Here is a 19,542-nt window from a genome sequence, read left to right on the forward strand (position 1 = left end):
AACCTTGTATGAAGCGTCAGACTCTATCTCCATTCCTATCAGAGAAGTTGTTCTTTCTTACTTTTGGTACTTGTTTCCCGAGAACCCAAGTGGATGTGATGTAATACTGGACTCTTCGCTGATATGTAAGACCTTCCTTGTGACTCGATCATTCGATGATTGAGGTGTAAAGAAGTGGCGGCATAATTTCACTGTAATTTATCACATGGTCTTATCAAACCCGCCAGATTAAAGTGTTTTTATGTTCAAAGTGGACGGATCTGAGACTCTCGTAGGCCCTAAAATGCTCACAATTTCTTTTCAGATCCACAGCGAGGGTAAAAAAATGTGGGTGTATGTTTGAGAGAGCGAGAGATGATATGTGAAATATCAGCGCACACCTTTTGATAACAGTCATGGTTACGCAACACATGATGTTGGTCAGGGGTCAGATTTGACTGGAAATCTTCAGCATTGTGTGTCAGACTCGGGAGAGAGTAGAAATGGTCAGAACTAGGTTTGATTATTTTTTATTATTGATTAATCTGTTGATTATTTTCGTGATTAACTGCTTTGTTGCTTCATCCATTGAATGTAGAAAAGTTTTGTAAAATGTTGATCAGTGTTTCCCAAAACACAAAATGATGATGATGATGTAGTCAGTGAAGGAGGAGCAGAGAAATATTGAATAATACTGAAATCACAGAACTTTTGCTTATATATTTGACGATTCATTTAGTAATTGATTAATAATTGATGAATTGCATTGTTGTTGCATCCCGTGTCGAAAGTTTATGAATAGCAAATGAACTCCATATTGACCACAGCTTTGACATCAATGAGTTTAATGCAGGACAGTCTTGTAGTGAAGTAAAAGACCTTTAGATTACTTCTTCCACCTGCTGACAAATAAATGTAAAGCTTTCCCTGTAAGTCTTTGAACTCTACTCACTCGATGTAAATAATACATGACTTAAACAGTTTTGCTTGTACTTGCAGTTAGAGTTGGACAGAAATGTCGACGATTGAGGTATTGTGATAAAAGTTTGAAGAGGGTGGAGACTTCTTTGAGGTACACGTTTAGTTTGGTGACAGGTAAAAAGTGGCGCGCATGACCTCGTAAGAATTTCCATGAGCACTGCTGCCCGTGTATGAAGTCAGAGTCAACTGTGTCTGTATAATTTGTAAATACAGGAATCTGATACGTGTATGACTTTTCCTGACAGCAGATATAAAACGCTCTGGTGTTCACATGCTGCTGCCTGAAAGCGCTTGCACAGAGCGGTGTTTTTCTTTCCAATTATATGGGTTCCACCCTGCATGAGGTAACATCATGCACAAAATAGACTCCCAACAGTGAGGTGAATGTGAACATAAAACCAACATGCTCAGTAAAGTAAGTTTAGGCCGGTGTCTTCTGCCAAACTCCCTCCCACTCCTTCACGGTAATTTCAACATCATGTTGGCTTTTAATGCAGTATCACTTTGTACAAAGAGGCGTTCTGACCCAGACACAGAGGGGAAATTGATTTCCCACATGGTTTCAAAGGCTTCAGTGGTGTCTCTCCGTCTGGAAGCTTCAGCAGCTGCCCGTCATATTGAAAAACTGCCCATGCCCATAATGACTCCAGTATTCAAATAATCTGCCGAACTACTGTCTGAGTGGAGATGTCTTATTGTGGAGGGCAGAAGGTTTATTTATTCCGTGAATAATTTATCATCATCGTGCCTCTTTTCCTTTTTATGATTTGCTTTCACGTTATTCAGCTATCACAACCTCCTGCAGGGTTTCTAGTGGAGGTTTTTTCATGAATCGTGGCAGGTGCAAGGCTTAGCTCCACAGGTTTGACAGGTGAACATCTAGTTGTGTTAAGCTACTGCAAAAATGACAATAACCCCAATGACGTGGCCTCTTCTTTATTATTTTAGAAGTTGTCAGACATTTCGCCTTAATCTCAGTGAACACATTTGATATTTACCTCGACCAAGGAGGTTATGTTTGTCAGCCATGTTTATTTATTTGTCTGTGAGCAGCATAAATTAAGGAGTAAAGAGGATAGACGTGGGTGAAATGTTCTGCGTATGTAGGTTACAACCATAGATGGTATATAAATAGATGGACATAGTCTGCTTTGCTAGTTGAAGCTAAAAGAAAAATAGGTAAACTTATATACTGGTTGCCAAGAGAATGCAGGAGGATGTCAGCTGAAGAGTTAATAATGGTCAATAGTTTCAGGTCTTCTTCAATAAAAAAGATGTAGTTTTATTGACAAGTGAGGCTTCAAAATGGTCATTCAGATTCCTATGGGTGACATCAATATTGGTAGCCACCTGGTTATGCCCCAGGGAAGAAATTGCTAGATTTGGGTGGTGATCCACTGTTTAAACACTCTCTTTAAGCCTTTCTTTTTTGTTTCAGAAAGTTAGATGAGAGCTTGATACCACATTAAATGGTGATGTAGTCACCAGTAGCAAAATACACCTGCCAGGAACTTGAGTTGTTTACCACACAGACATGACAGAGGTTATGTTTTTTCATTGAACTCTTTGCAAGGAAGCAAAGAAGCTGATTTCCCGAAAGGCTCAAACAAGGTTGTTTTTTTTTCATTCACTGTTGTTAAAATCTGACCTTACGGTTGCAGGCCCATTGGCAGCATCATAACTACTTAACTTGATAGCAGTCTTAGCGGCGATGAAATGTCATCTTACAGTGAGTCACTTGCTTGTGAAACTACATAACCTATACAACAGGTTTTGATTCCATACGTGCAACACAAGCAGGTGGAAATCCCTTTTGTGTCGAGCTTGGTCTTCTGCATGGGCTTTTGCTGAGCCATGTGAGGCCCAGCTGCTCTCTCCTTCTCCTAACATGGAGCCTACTTTACAAGCTCTCTCTCTCTCTCTCTCTCTCTCTCTCTCTCTCTCTCTCTCTCTCTCTCTCTCTCTCTCTCTGCTTGTTCCTAAGCAACAGCCACTCCTTGTTTACCTTTGCGTTTTTGCATTGTGATGCTCGTCAGAACAACGTAAATCCAGCCCCTCGGGAGAGAGATTGGCATCTTTTATTCAAAGTAGTGTTGTAGCGAAGGTTACCGAGCTCATGAGCCCAGTGTTGATGTCCTGAAAGAGTCACAGATCCAGAGCCGTTTTCCTGAAACTGAAACACTTTTTAAATGTCCCGGCTATATTTATTTGAAATCTCTCATATAGTTAAACAATAACGCCATGCAAATATTTTGTTAAAACAAGCAAAGAGAGCACATCTGTCTTTAAGCCGGAAGGTTATTGTCCTCATCTCCTGCACCCACACTGCACCTTCCTCATCACCTGACTCTCATAAACGAGTGTATTTCATAAAGCCTTCTCAAATATTTACCAGGTCGGACAGATTGCCTCTTCCTGCGCAGAGCTCAAACACTGCTAGGTGACGTGAACATTTGATTCATGTCCGCAGCGTATGGACTCAATTAATTATGGTGGCATGATACAGCTGTGACAAAGTCATGTGACTTGACGGTATATGTTGTGTTGTAATACCTAAAGAATGTGATCCAAATATGTGGCATGACTTCACTTCAGTTGTAGTTTAGCACTGTCGGTTGAGTCACATGGCTTAACACTTTTTCCTTGTTCTTATTTGATGAGTGCGGGCGGCTGACGTCATGACAAACTATGACTTGGCACATTTGTCCTGAGATGAAGGAATGGAAAACACGTTTACTGGCTTCAAGATTAGATAGAAAAAAAACATGGCGCAGTGGTGCCTAACACCACACTGACCCAGTCTCCAGTTGTGTAAAATAATCAGATAAGCCGCCTTGAAGGGGCTAAGTTACGAGTGGTCTTGTCTGTGAGGCTTAAGAGGGCATCAGATGAGAAGAAGAGCTAATTTAGTTGTTATTCGTTCATTATCAGGTTTACAGAGAATTAGTATCCGAAAAAGAGGAAAATATTCAGTGAGCATCAGTTCTCTGGGACTTAAAAGGCCTTGTTGATGCCAGAGGTCACAGAGAAATGGTCAGACTCAAAAAACCACTCCTAACAACAACCGAGTGAATGGGTAACAGCAACAGAAGTTCACACTTACTCCATGCCACCGACATTTTTATGAGGATGCAACGTTTTTGCACCTTCAGAGGAAACGACTGATATGCATCTAATCTTTTCTTGTTAAATACGGCAGCAAAAGACCACACCGGACACTTTAGTAGGAACACGTAATACCTAAATGTATGTACTACACAGATGTGAGAGTGGTATCAATCTTCTCACTCCTCAGTTTTCTCAACGTGTTTAAATATTCTTTTAAGAGGTGGCTCATAGCAAAAAGTGCCTATGAAAAATGAGACAGTTTGAATCCTCTTTGATTCCATTCCCTCTCTAGGCGTGTTGTCTGTTGCCTATTGCTGCATGCCTGTCTGTGGGTGGACACATCAGCCTGCTTGTGTCCAGACCTGTTTGGTATGCAGCCTCCTTTGCAACAGCTGGGTCCCCGCTGCTCCCAGCCCTGACTCAGACTTGGAGCCCTGAAATTCCAGCGCTCCATCTGAAGGAGAACCTAGTAATGTTCTGCAAGGCTGGTGTGGAAAGTATGTTGGCAAGACTCGTAGAGCGCATAATCTCCCAGTGGAATTTTTCTTCTTGGAGAAAATTAGCTATTTTAGGACATTACATAATTACATGAACGATATCGGCACCGATGGTTGGCATGATGGAAGAATCAGGAATGTCATCCTTCATCTTGTTTTTAGGTTCTGCATGGTTCCAAGTATGCTGCTGGTAATTTAACGGCTATGATGTCTTCTTGCTGCTGGCAATATACCTTTGCTGTGACATGTTAGTTTTTGGTATGAATGTAAACACATCGGCGGTGGGTGTGTGGATAAGCAGGAACAATATGCAATTTTTTTTTGGAAACACTGTAGACAGTGTCCTGTTTTATGTACAGAGAGCCTCCTGCTACATGTCTCCTGCCTTTATGAAGCCTGGTTACTGTATAAAAACAATATAATTTGTGTGTGTTTGATTAACCACGGGTTGTGTTAGTAGAGTGCAATCTTAAAGAAGGTTCTAACATAAGCACATATGCAATTATAATCTAAAAAAACAACAACCCAGAAATGCTTATTACACATGGCAACTCTACTGTATGTGCTGCATAAATCAAATGATATAAAATATTGAGCTGCAGAACAGACAGACACAATTTAATTCATTTATTTGGAGAAAACTTTGACCTGTAGTGGTTTAGGCAGTACTGTGTTCTTGGATAGACTGGCATGGCTGATTATGTGTCTGTTTTTCTTCAATATTTAATCTGACAGTGTCCTTTTTCATGGTCTCAGAAGACTGTAAAAAACATTTAGGTGGCAGGTTTCTTTTTTTTTAATTTACCCTGCCCTGACAGTCGCTTTTACCACTTAATTAAAATGCCGAGCATTACTAGAGGTAGATTATTATTAGCATGAGGATTAGACGTCAAACATAATTCTTAGCTACATACAACTTATCGATTTTTACCGTGCTAATCCTGACCAAACCTAGAACTTAGTCCATGAGTCAGTGAGTTTCCATGCACAGTTAAGTTCCTCTACGCATGGGATCGATTTAGATCTGGTTTAGCTGGCGGCTAGTGTGTCAGTGAGTGCACCCCAAAGTTAATTTAAAAGATTAAATCCATTAAGCTGACAGAACATAAAGTGTACCAGCCATGTTTTTATTAATCTAGTTACTTGAGTTAGTATGATTTCAGTTTAAAAGTCTGATTTTAGTCATTTCTAATGTCATATAAATGTATATTGACTGATACACTCTCCTTAGACCAGTTTAATCTGTATTCTACTCACAATGTCTAGATTCGTTTAAACAAGTCCTGCAAGCTTTGGGCAGCACCCTGAAAGATCAAACTGTGATATTTGATGTTGCAAATGTGTTTTCTAGAGCTTTGCTGCAATTTCCTGTCATGTTTTCACAACTTCAGTGGTTGTTCCTATCTGTGACATGTGGCCTGTTACCACATTATAGAAATAGGCTGCCGTTTGAAGCATCTGCTATGTCAAGACATGCTGTGACTGAACCTAGTTTTGGATCCATTTACACATCTGTTAAGACAGCAATGTAGGTAACATAAGACATATTTTTAGTTTTTGAGGGGATTTATTGCGATTTGAATGTGTATGGGTACATCTCCAGGCTCCAGGAAAACAAAATCTCCTGCACACTGACTCCATATCACAATCTCCAGTCTTATCATCGGCCCATTTTATCAAAGCTAATTTAACAGATGGAATGTCTTGTTAATGTGCTTTGGGACAGATATTCTTACTGGCTCATAAAATGTGCAATGCTCCAGCAGCAAAAACGACTCATTGGTGAGCTAATGTCATTTTTCTTCTCACATTCTGACCTATAAGGTAAAATGATGTGACTGGAACTGTAGTTTGTTCTGAGAATTTGTGTTAAACCAACTCACCGGGCCTGGTTAGGTGTGTGTGTGTGTGTGTGTGTGTGTGTGTGTGTGTGTTTCTGTGGTTGTGTGTGCAGGGGTGGGGGTTAGTAACGCAGTCTCTGTGTGCACACTTTGTGTCAGCACTCTGTTGATGATGATGATGATGTCTGTAAATGTCAGGTGTAGGTTTGAGAGTCATTTTGTGATCTTTTAAAAATTCACTGTCATCAAAGGAAGAAAGCAAGAACATATAACAATGTTCTAAAAACTACATTACTACATTATTCATGTTGGAAATACTACCTGTATCTCTTAGAAGTCACATCTATGAGAGAAACAGTGTGTTGTCAGAGGAAAGAGGGGGAGTTGAGAACTTTCCACACTTACACAGAGGAATATGTTTTTGTCTGAGTGTGGTTTAACAGACAGGAAGCAGCAGAACCCACTGCTCAGTGATGCTGTTCCTGTGAATGCAAGAGTCACAGGTCAGTTTGTGGGTAATTATATTTGCTGTCCATCTTTAAAACATCGTGTCACTACTATTTGTGGCTGTTTTTTGTTTCTCTTGCATGGCCTAAACTAGAAGGTCCAGTACTTTGTGCTATAATAAAGGACATGTTGTAGAGTGTATGTAGGGCAGAGGGCAGTATTTAGCATGTTCTACATGATTCTCCTATATTTGAGAAAAAAAAAACAAATTGGAATCTAATATCTGAGAGCATTTATGAACATAAAACATCTTGGGACATTACTGCTCATTCGTCCCAGTTCTCAAGACCCCATTATACCACTAAAGCTTCTGTCTAATCTTCAAAATACATTTTTAATATTCATAATCATAAAAAACTTTATACTTAATAGTGATAACATGCATGCACAAACAACTGTTGTCACATGAAGGCATGGGTCCTTCTCTCAGAGCCTGAACCTGAGTGGAAAAGTACAAAGTTTTCATGAGATGAGATTAAATTCCATTCTGCTTCTGAATGCTTGTGCTCGAAGTGACGCTTCACATTTTCAGTCTTTTGTGCCTCCCTGTGTAAGACAGACATGGCAGTTTTTGTCGTTGATGCAGCGCTCTCTTGTCTGTCTTTACGCAGCTGCATTCTGTTATCCGTCTTTGCCGGCCTCTGTGCCCATTTGTGCCATTTTATCACCACATGTATTGCAGTGAAAGCACTCCCTTTATTCAGAGTCAGAGTTTCAAACATGGTGAGACATGCTGTATTGTGCAACGCTGCTCGTCGAGTTCACGTGTAGAATGCTCCCAAAATACTGTACACAAAACAGTTTTTATGGTGCTGACGGTGCTGAAGCCGTCATGAAAACCATCTCCCTCTCTCTGTGTTTTTGTCTGGTGTTAATGCCAGTGCTTAGTTTAATGACATCTGGGTGAAACATGCCCAAACTGCTGTCCAGAAATGATGACCAGGATGCTTTGATGCTCATGTGGGCTATCGCAGGGCTTCAGGAATGAGTTTGAGCTTCATATCACTGACTCATTTCCTTTACAGGAACCCAGTGGATCCTGCAAAAACAGCATGTCTGTGCTGACAACCATTCAAAAACATGGCAGTGGTAAGCACCGCATTTTTTGCCATCTTGCGCACCAGAGTTTCTCTGTGCAGCTGAGCTAAACTGCGCTACACAACTCCATGATTAAAGACACAATCCCAGCTTCTGTGTCACATCTAGAAAGACTTGGTTTACGTGGGTTTTTACCAATCATATCTACCTGTGTAGTGGAAAAAAACATTCTCTGTCGAGACGCCAGACAACTCTAAGTCCTATGTCATCATATCACAAGGCTCCTAATGCTCTGCTGAACGATCCTGTTTACTGTGGAAATCTGCATCTGTTTGTAACCTGAGCTGAAAATGGCTGATAAGTGAAGTTTGCTTTGGTCCTTCTCTTGCATCTCACAATGTTTGTGTTCCCCACGTTCAGGGTGAGTCATTGCATAGTCATTCAATTGGCTTAAATTACCTCCTTTCATGGTCAACAATGAGCTCAGCTGAAGAGACTAAAAGCGGGGGAAGTGGGGCATTCTGGGAATACTCCATTTGTTCATGAGTCCCGATTCTAATTGGTTGTTATTGTGACTGGCAGTCACCATACTGTAAGGGTGAGGCCGGGCCAGTGTTTGCTTCAGACTCCTCAGTCTGCTGCACTCCAGGCTTCCATTTGTAATCGTCAGAGAATCACAACAGTCACATGATAAGGATCACATGGAGCCACGCTGTCAGCTGACCATAGAAATGATTTCTTTGGGGCTGCATTTAAATAGCACAGTTGTTTATACTGTTGCTCAGACAAAACTGAGTGTTTTATGTTATCATTTGTCATTGTTATACTTTTTCCCATTTATTAGTTGACTTCATGCTCGATTATTGAAGTCAGGTAACAAATTGATTGAATGTCGCACAATAACATCCCATTAAGCCGACGGTGAATATTGTGGAATTAGCTGAAAGCTACCGTTTCCCTCTTTTAGCTGTACAGTGCAGTCCAGGTCACCACGGTGTGGTTTGGAACAGTACACTCTGATCGACTTGCCTTTCCGCCCATGGGGTGTGTGGGCCAGATACATAAATTACATAGCTATTAATGTAATATGCGTGCGTGACAGAAATAGTGTAACGTCAAACAAACACAACGCTAATTTGCTAGCAAATTCCACAATGAAGAAGAAGAAGAAGAAGGTGTCAGAGCAACAATGGTAGACATCCAGCATCCTGTGTTCTTTCTTCTCGGCATGTAGCTGTGTATCACAAGAAGATGACATGAATGTTGCAGGCTGCATGAAAACACACTGCCATTTTCCCCCACCCTTCCTTTAGTACCATAAAGGAGCGCTGCCCAAATCAGGGCGGTAGGGATCAGTTATTTTGGTACCCCTCTCAGCATTTGGCAGTGAAAATGCACATATTTGTGCTCCCTACTGAACTGAACAACTTGGTGGAAATGGCGCTAATGGTGCATTGTTTCTAGTCGATTGTTCTAGTGCATTTTAATAGTACTTTTCTTCGCTATCCTTCACTAACACTTGCATGATTTACACGAGAAGAGAGTATGGTAACAGGAAGTGCACATGTACGGTTGGGGTGGGCTCTGTGGGCAAATGAGCTCAACGGTGACGCCATGTTTCATGCTATCGTCCTCACCAGGATGACTTGCCTGATAACCACACTAAAACACTGCCTGCCAAAAACAAAAACTTGCCCCACCCAGAGCAAATCACAGGCAGCCTATTTGCTCTGTGTGCATGATTATGCATTGACTAACATCCCAGTAAAATCCCTCCCTTCACAGTTCTCCTCCTCTTCTCCTCGCCATGACGTAGTAAGTGCAGTTTACAACCCAGCCCCTGTGCTGGGACAAGGCAGCTGTTGTCATGTGCTCGGGGATAATGTGCAGGCTGCGTCTGACTAATGGCTGACTCTCTTGTATCCCGGTCTGCTGTTAGCACCATGCCAACTGGGCCATCCAGATCAATGAAGCCCTGACAGGAGGGATGAAGAGGAAACTTACGGACACAGTCTGATACGTTGTCGTATGGATACGGGAGATAACGCACAGATAGAGAGACATTAACCATTCATGGAACATTGTTTACGATCTTTAATTCAATATGATGATTTAGTCTGATTTCTGTTGTCTGACAACAAGTGAATCAGATGTTGCTGATGAATTATTCGCTGCTATACGCTCACATTTTAACTGCCAAACTGCTGTCTGTAAATCGAACTGTGACAGTGACTAACTCTGCAGACCTGGGGTTGATGCACTGAGGCTGGGCAGGGCAATTGCTGAGTGATCCCATGTGATACAGACGGCTGCACATTTTCCCTATCCCACGTGGGTTATGTGGGTCCAGTTTTCACAGAGGACACATGAGTGCATCTGCTGACAGTGTGTGTGTGTGTGTGTAGTCCATGTGAAAGTGGGTAGTCATTTAAAGTCAGACACATGTCCTCCTGCATTTTTTTTCTTTTTTTTGTCTTCTATTTTGTAAATAAAAAAAAAAAAAAGATTTATATCTTGTAGGGATGAGCTGAAACTATATTCAGTATCGCGTGAGGTAAAAATCAGTGGATCGGATATGCGATAAAGAAGTACATAAAATCTAATACAATCCCTAAATGTCACATAAATGCTTCACCAAGCTCGGGCTCTAAAGAGAGACTCTTGCCACTGACGTGATGCATGTGAACATATTTTGTGATAAAAGATTTTTTCAAATGATTGTATGGGACTGATATTGGTATCGATTTATACTCGAGGCTGTGATATCAGTAGTGGACATGAGAAATTGCTATTGAACCATGTCAAATACATCATCCTCTCTCACTCTCTTTTCTGCTTTGAGTCCGGTTTTGTCATCGCACAACAACACTCTTGGAGCAAACATGTCAGCATGGCAGCATCATTCACTCAGAGCAGACACAGGCATGGACACTTCCCTGTGGAGACATTGAGAGTGACTGACTGCTGTCTTCTGTCTCCCGACCACATCTTATTATTCTATCTGTTTTAGCAGAAATATTCACTTCTAGGTGAATCTGCGTGTCGACATTTTTATCCGCACCGAAGCGGAGCTTTGGGAGAAAATTGCAAAACGGCACCCTTGTGTTTTGGTGAAGACAACCCAAATGCTACTTTGTGAAAATGGTGGTCTGTGTGGATAGGGCCTAAAATCACTGTATTAAATGAATCTCCATTCTCGATCACTTTCTCTTACTTCGTCATGCAACTGTGCCTGGAATGCAACCTAATTAGTCACACTTTCAAAGCAAAATCAACATTGTCATCTCTAACTTACCTGCTCCTATACCAGATTTTTAAACTGTGGGAAAGACTGTGGCTGCAGGGGGGTGGGGGGGGGGGGGGGTGGCTCTTGTGTCTCTCCATTCATTTTCAACCAAACATCAGCCCCTCCCGTTCTCTAGCCCCCAAATCTGCCTTTGGGTATCTGGTTGTTGGGACACACCCAACACACAAACTAATGAGTCTCCCCCACTGGCTTTTAACACAGCAACTCTCAGCAACTGAGGGTCGGTGCAAAAGAGAATTCCAGACCATCATCATATCTGTATATATATATATGTGTGTGTGTGTGTGTTTGTTTCTGTATAAAGGTTGTTTCAGTCTAGTCTGTAGGAATTCGTCACATCTAATGGTGACGTCACCCCTCCCCATATCAGGGAACTACGATGACTTTTCTCATACCAGTAAGGTTGTTGTTCTTCATTTATATATTAAAGCTTCCTCTTCAAAATACAGAACGCAGCACATAAAGGCCCTTTACCTAAGTCACACATAAAAGGCTTATTGTAAGGTGACAAAAGTGGAAAAATGTTTCTATAAAAAGCAGTTATACACTTGTATTCCATCCATTTTTACCAGAATACCTTACCAAATGTAACACGCTGGACCGTTATCTGAGAAAACGATTGACAGATTTGTTGATAATTTATTTCAGCCTCAGCTTATTTAAGATTTTCTTTAAGATTTGGTTTGTGAATTCCATTAGTAATCCATATGTATATCTATTCCGATTGATAAAAATCTCAGAGTCTAAAACGAGTGAGCTCTTTCATATTGTGGTATCACCGCTCTGGTATTTTAATTGAGATGGATGTTTTTTAAGCAAGTGCCATACTTTCTTTGGCCTTGGTCTTGTCACACTTTGAGTTTATTAGAAGGCTTGTGAGGCCGGAGTTACCAAGTTATCTGAGTCGCCTCCTGACACCTGTGGTTTCTATGATTTTGGACATCAGAACTAGACATAGCCCAGAGTTTAGGCCTCAGAAGTATCAGCTCACACAAGAACCTTTCTCCATACTCTCTGTCTGCTCCTCCCTGCCTCTCTTAAACTGATCAAACACTGTATGTCCTCTGACCTAAGCCCCTATCTCTCTGTCTCTCTCTCCCTCCCTCTCTCTGTATCTCTCGCCAGGTGTAGATGCTCCAGGGACCCGGCCTCTTTATCACAGAGGGGACGAGGCTGCTCCCACCTGGGCCACAGCATTCCTCTGAAACTCTGCTTGTGGTCTCTCTCTCCCTCTGAGCACTAACCGACCCAGGTCAGAGAACAGGAGGACGGCAACAACGTCAGGGAAGCCATTTTGTGAGGAGAAGCTGAATCTCGGGTCTGTGCAGAGAAGGAGTCGGAGTTCATAGCTGGGATATTTTAGGCTGCTCCCTGCCCTCTGAACTCCACCGCCATGACGACTGCAGTGCAGCCCACTGAACTGGTGTTCGAATTTGCCAGCAACGGGATGGATGAAATCAGTCAGGTACATATCACATTGGAGAAGCAACTTTTTAAATAGTTTGCTGCTTTCCTTTTATTTTATTGTTTTAGCATCACTGGGGTTTGTAGTTTTGATGAAGAGTATGTGGTCTTGTTGATGAATGTAAGACTTTTTTGAGAGCACAAAGAAAACTTGTTTAAACAGCATGGTCACCGGGGCAGGATAGGCTGTGGCTCAGAGCCTGTGATCTTTAACTGTGAGAACATGTTGATGAATGCGGCAGGCAGAGGGGAGGATGGAGCAGAGAGGAGGTCTGGGAGGAGGAGGAGGAGGAGTGTGTGCTGTTTGCAGCACAGAAATGGAAAGATTGACAAACCTGCAGTGAGGTTAGGGTGCGTGGGAGGGAAGGGTGGGGCTTGGCAATGAATGTGTTTATGACACAAAGGTTACTGTGTGTGCATACGATGTGAACCTGTACCTATGTGTCTTTTCATTGCCCGGTCAGGTGTGCAGTTATTTCCTCCCCACACCCGTCATTGAATCCTGTGGAGCAGGATTGATTGTAAGTGTGCATGTATGTGTGTTTATGTGTACCAGTATCTGTATGTGTGTATCTAGAGTGACACTCTGTCATTGGATCCCTGAATAGCACTGGTTTCAGGCCTAACCTGATCGACCAGTTGCAAGGCTTCTTGTAAAGCATGGGATAATTCCACTTTAAGGTCTTGCATTGTTCCAGTGCGACAGTTTTGTTCTTTGCTGCACCCATTTTACCTGTTATGCAAGCCGTATGGCTCTACTTTTCAAGGCCTGGAATTGCCCCTAAATAGGAACAGTACATTTTTAGTACTGCCACAGTAAAGATTTATTTTTGCCACAATAAAGTGGTTGTAGCTGAGTGAAATCACAAGTTATCCTTACTGTCTGTGTTTCTATGTCAGTTAAGTAGCTCCCTGAGGTGCATCATGTAATTACTGCAGGGGGATTATTTAGGTTTGTAATTTTTCTGTAAGCTAAATATAGATAATACAAATATTTATGCTTATGTCAGCGTGTTCGATAAATCTGCATTTTGAGAGTATTACTTTACGTAGGCGAATAATCTTGTCAGTGCGAGGATATTGTGTCTGAGCTGACAGTTGGCCTCCATTACATTGTGTAAGCAGAACAGGTAAAGGTAAAGCAGAACAGGCTACCTGCATTTTGGGTTGGGGGGGGGGCGGGGGTTGGGGCAGGCTGAGCAGATGCTGTTGCTGTCAAAGGCATAAAGGGGAACTCAGAAATTCAAATAGGCCTGATTCGCTTTGCTCCTGTTTCCCTACCAGAAACACTTCAAGTAAACAAAGAGGAACAAGCTGTTGAAACCTTTCTGATGTTGAGCATTGCTCGTCAGGCCATGTTTGACACCAGTTCTCCCTAAGAACGGCACCTTCTCACATTGTTTCTCTCCTTCATTGTTATTATCTTGTACATATCACAACATGCTATTTGAAATTGCACTCCAATCAACTCTTGATTTACATGACAGCACAAGACAAGAGTCTCAAGGTGTTGCTTGCTAAAAAAAAAACACAGTATCAAGTAAACATCAGAACAACCGTGGAGACAGAGTCATCGGCTGCCTCTTGCTCTGTCAGCAAAACTGTGTGTGACTTTTCGTTTGATGGGAGGGGGGGTGGGAGGTGCTACTCTCTCAGGAGCTCAGCAAACCAAAAGTTAAAAATGCCTTTGTCTTCACACACACTTGACTCTCACTCAAGGACAGCAAACATCATTACGGTCCAGACGAGGAGACGTGGTGGTCGCCTCTCTGACTTGCTATCTGATAATATGTCTACCAACGGCTCTCATTAATGGGAAACATCCAGTGTATGTCAGTGAGACATCGTTGTAGTCAAAGCAAAATCAAGGGCTTTTATTAGCCACAGGGGGCCTTGTGGTTCTGTCCTGAGGTGACACAGGATGTTTGTTGCCGATTGTCAGAGCTATGATAGGCGTGTTGTGCAGCCATCTTTTTTCTCTTTTCTCACGAACACTGTGTACAATACACAAGATTGACTCATTAAACATATTTTGCTAATTACGCCCCAAGTGCTGCTTAGAGGGTCTAACCAGCCACCTCCATGTCCAAATAAAGAGCCGGTCTGTTAGTTTCACGGTTAAAGAGTAGCCAAAATGGGAGTGTAGCTCACATCTATTGACTGCTCTTCTTACCCCCACTACTAAAAATCCAGACACCTGGTATGCCCTGAGGTCTAAACCAACAATGGGCACTTGTATTAAAGAGACAGATAGGCCTTCATTCAAGTTTCTCTTACTGCACTTTTTAGTCCCATCTGTTTCCCCCTTTGTAATGTTTATCACGTTAAGAATGTGGTTTTATTGATCTGCAGTGTTTAAAATTTAAAATGGCATCATTGAGCATTGCAAACATATTTAACCTAAGTTCTTATAAAACTGCTTTTCTGAAGAGTGTTGTTAAATCAGTGCTGATAAACGGGCAAGTTGTCAAAATGTCATAATTTAAGATGAATAAGAAACATGATAATATGCTAAACCTCGATAAAACAAATAGGTTGTATGAGATACTTGGCAATGCCATAGTGAAAGAAGTGACAGAAGCTAATTTTTAAAGTGTAGTCTGCTGCCATCTCCTGGTAGTTAGTTGACACTGAGTGTTTTTGCACTAAATGCAACTTGAGGCGATGGCTGTAAAAAAAAAAAATATTATTATGGATTAAAATGATATCATTTGTTGATTTATTTGTATTTCAGACCCGCAACGACCCATACCACCCTCGTATCTTATTCTATGTGTATTTTTTTGGCATAAATTGAATATACTACCAATAATTATGCTTGGTTAATTGCTTTGAAATAAAGATAAAAGCAATTTTGTGCCACCATGCTCTTCTACAGCTGCCCAAACAGATAAATTAGCCACAGCATGTGTTTCTGGTTTGTAAGTGGACACTAACCAAAGAAATGGACAACAAGTTTGTTCTAGTTTACAGTCCCTAATTCTTACACACTAGACTCATAAGTCCACCAGAGCCTTACAAAGACAACAGAATAAGTGTTTTAGAAGGCCGACACTTATTCAAAGGGCTGAGCTAATTCCCATGTGTTTGACACTGACATGAACCAAATGTTCAGTGAGTGATTTTGACACTGCCTGTGTTGGAGGGAACTCTCAGTTGTTCAATGGTTCGGCTCAAACTCCCTCTGGTCCTTCCTGCTTCACGCTGTTCTGTGCCTGAAATGAGAGGGCAAGGTTACAATTCCCACCGCACATTTAGGACATGATGAAAAGGGTGCTTGCCTGCAGTTCATGATTAATCCATTAACATTCATTTGGGCTTATATCATTTCTGAGCGTTAGATTAGCATCTCAGGAGAACAGGGCCAAATCAAACATCTGGTTCCTGTCTTCTTCAGCGGGTCCCCGTGGACTGCTGCACCACCGCCGAAAATGAACACTCCTTCATGCTACGTGCCTTCATATTAGCTGAAATTGAGTATGAATCTACAATATTTTACAAGGCAATAAAAAAGGGGTAGACCAGATTGGGTTATAACATCAATTTGCTGTCATCTGGGGTTTTATATGATGATTTGAAGTGGAGGAACTACTTCACATCATAATTAATGGTGTATGTATTGCATATACACTTATGTATTTGCAAAGACCGCCTGTCCCTTGCCTCCCAGTGGAAGTCCCCCCCAGTGTTGCAACATCTCATACTCTTTATATGCGTGTGTGTTTGTCCTGTTTTCATTTAGCTGGACGACCCGTCAGTATTCCCGGCAGTGATTGTTGAGCAGGTGCCTGCAACAGATCTCCTGCAGGTGTACTCGGGACTGGAGTCGGATGAAGTGTCCAATGGCATCATGGTGGACACCACCCACCATGTTGTGGAGGAACCATCCATCTTGGTGGGAGGGGTGGACCTCTCAGGTAAACAAATTATACTTTATCAGTGGAAAAGCCCTTTATTGGCCTTGGTTTGGGTTGGGTTTAAAAGAAAATTCCTTTTTTTTAATCCAGCATTGCTTCATAAAATCACAAGATACATTTTTATATGGTAACCTCTTAATCTCACGAGATCTAGCCACATGAGACAGACGTGTACCTAAAAAACATGGCAGGACCACTGGGAGCTTCTCCACCAAAGGCACTGCACTGCCAAACATTCATTTCATATTTAAAAATAGAGGGAAAAAAAAGAATTGGTGTTGTAACTGAATCAATATTGAATCAAGTTCAATCAAATTGAGACCTCATATGTTGAAATTAAATTGATTCAGGAAATCACTGGCCTCCATTTGGTGTACAGTATGTGCTGTTTCACAACTAAATCTCTTTTAAATTAATGTTGGTAGATTTCATTAAATTATGTTTGTCTGTTTTTCTGATAATTGGGGCATATTTGGATGTAACTGTCTGGGGACGTGTGTTGTGGTCCAAGGAAGATTTATTTGTAGTGATCTGGATTTGGGTTAACAAAAGTTAACCTTGCGAGATAGGACACTGAAATGGTACTTGTAAACCGAGTGAAAGGATTACACTTTGTCTGAGTGCTCGCTCCATGTATTAATGAAACAACTGCGGTGCATTATGTTACTGGGGCTGTGTTCCAAAAGCAACTAAAGACTGAGATCATCTGTTATGCTGATCAAAGTGTGTCCTTTCACAGAAACAGCAGTCTCAGGTGCAGAGGACAGCATGGAGACGAGTGAGGCGGCAGCCGCTCTTCTTAACATGGAGTCTCCGAACAATATTCTGGACGAGAAGCGAATGAGTACGCTCAGTTGCATTGTTAACACTCAACAGGTTTTAAAAGGGTCCGTGTTTATTGTGTTCCTGTATTTCTCCTTTGTGCTTAGTTCTCACCTATGGCACGCTGCTCGAGTCAGACCTGACGTACGCCCCACTGAGGCCAGATCAGATGGACAACAGTGGCCTCGACATGTCCCTAGATGAGGACACCTCATCCATGGATGACATTCCCCAAAAGTGTCCTTTGAAACCCCAGAAAAAAAACAAAGGTAACAACCGAGTTCCTCCCGTTTCCTAATGAAAAACAGCAATGATTTCATGTACTAATGTTCCAGTTTTGCAGTAATTGGATGATTTCACGGTCACCTTTCACCTTGTAACACACTCCCCCCTCAATTTGAATCATAGTGCGGAAACCGCGGGCTGTGCGTCCCTGCTCCCCTATCACCACCCCTAACCTGCCACTCAGGAAGAAGAGCAAAGAGGGCAAAGGTAAGTCTCGCTAACTAGGCCGCTTTTCTTTAATGAGCCAATAAAAATCAAGGTCTCTTCTCCTCTTGTGTATGCTCGGTTTCCTCTTGCCGAGTGTGCAAACCATGTCGCTCAACCCCTGTAGTCCAGCTGTGTTGAATCTGGCTGAGTTAATGGATGAGGGGCTCTCACAATGCCGTGTTTCACAGGGAAACAGAAGTGATTGCAGGCCGGAGGGCACGCTGATGCTCTACCGATAGAAACAGACTAGTGCTGCTTGATGTGAAACCCTTATTGCACAATACAGTGTGACACACACACAGGAGGGGGCTGGAGACAGCAGGTTCTGGTGCACAGATATACATCACCCTGTCATGCTGTCTGGGATTTAAGTGACTGCTGGGAGTGTTGCTGTTTTTAACCACTTCTGGCCACAGTATCTCACAAATGAGAGTAATCTACTCCTGTGCTTGGTATAATTAATTTCCTTCCAAGGCACACACACTTTCAACTCCTGTAACCCTCCAGCTACCACATAATATTTTTTAAGTACAACTAAAAATTACAGAATAAATTTTAGATGTCCATAGCACAGCTGTAAGGCCTGACCATGAATGTGTGATTTTGCCGGAATGTTAAAAACATGAATTCATTTTTACATCCCACTCTTTTCTAGGCAATACCATCTACCTGTGGGAATTCCTCCTGGCCTTACTGCAGGATAAAAACACCTGTCCCAAATACATCAAGTGGACACAACGCGAGAAAGGCATCTTCAAGCTCGTGGACTCCAAAGCTGTTTCAAAGCTGTGGGGCAAACACAAGAACAAGCCTGATATGAATTATGAGACCATGGGAAGAGCTCTCAGGTCAGAGGAACATACAGATGAGCACAGTGTTTTTAAAGCATCAGTCAGAAGGTTTCCACGAACAGTGTAGTCGAGCTGTGATTGTTGTACAATGTTTATAATGAAATGAGTTAATTAGACTTTGCTATAGTGTGTTCAACAGGCGCCTTATCCATTTTTTTGCTTCAGGTACTATTATCAAAGAGGCATCCTGGCTAAAGTGGAGGGCCAGCGTCTCGTATACCAATTTAAGGAGATGCCGACTGATTTGGTGGTGATCGAGGATGAAGACATGGGCTCTGAAGCCAATGCTGGCTATGGAAACCAGAGATCTAGCAATGGCAGGTCCATCAGCCGCGGAGGGTCCAAAGGGCACGGGCGTGCTCATGGTCAACACCAAGTCGTGAAGCAGATGAAGAAGGAGCCTCATGATGAGTATCTGTACCAGGAAGACCTTGGCGAACAGACCGGGCAGCTCCTTCAGTCTATCCATGTGTTTCAGCAGCATCAAGGGTCAGGTGTCCAAGATACGACACACGCTATGAGGTAAGAACGGGTATTTTCTAGCATACATGAGGGATGCAGGGGGCTGTAGCCAGTCCCTGCCGACATAAACGACCAACCCTGGACCGGTCGCAGTCCAACATACAGATATTAACAGCCATTCACTCTCACAGTCACACTTATGGTCAATTTAGAGCGTCCAATTAACCTAATCTGCATGTTTTTTGGGACCCGGCGAGATTATCAGAGTTTTCCCAC

General features: G+C 42.2%; 1 protein-coding gene across 7 annotated transcripts in view; it reads left to right on the forward strand.

The window, feature by feature from the left end:
* Positions 1–19,542, forward strand: part of elf1 (E74-like ETS transcription factor 1) — a 37,778-nt gene that overhangs the window by 14,230 nt on the left and 4,006 nt on the right. For 5 of the 7 annotated variants that reach the window (XM_058649598.1, XM_058649596.1, XM_058649600.1 and 2 more), the window contains 8 exons: positions 12,384–12,723; positions 13,187–13,243; positions 16,465–16,639; positions 17,379–17,483; positions 17,569–17,730; positions 17,870–17,953; positions 18,609–18,801; positions 18,970–19,326. In XM_058649598.1, the coding sequence (XP_058505581.1) occupies positions 12,652–12,723; positions 13,187–13,243; positions 16,465–16,639; positions 17,379–17,483; positions 17,569–17,730; positions 17,870–17,953; positions 18,609–18,801; positions 18,970–19,326 (1,205 nt within the window). In that variant the 5' untranslated portion in view covers positions 12,384–12,651. Of the gene's footprint in view, positions 1–7,978; positions 8,003–12,383; positions 12,724–13,186; positions 13,244–16,464; positions 16,640–17,378; positions 17,484–17,568; positions 17,731–17,869; positions 17,954–18,608; positions 18,802–18,969; positions 19,327–19,542 lie in introns of those variants that run through there. The other 2 variants (XM_058649601.1, XM_058649602.1) reach the window with 2 other exon arrangements.

The sequence above is a fragment of the Solea solea genome, chromosome 14, assembly GCF_958295425.1.
Source record: "Solea solea chromosome 14, fSolSol10.1, whole genome shotgun sequence".
In the NCBI taxonomy this organism is placed as follows: Eukaryota; Metazoa; Chordata; class Actinopteri; order Pleuronectiformes; family Soleidae; genus Solea; species Solea solea.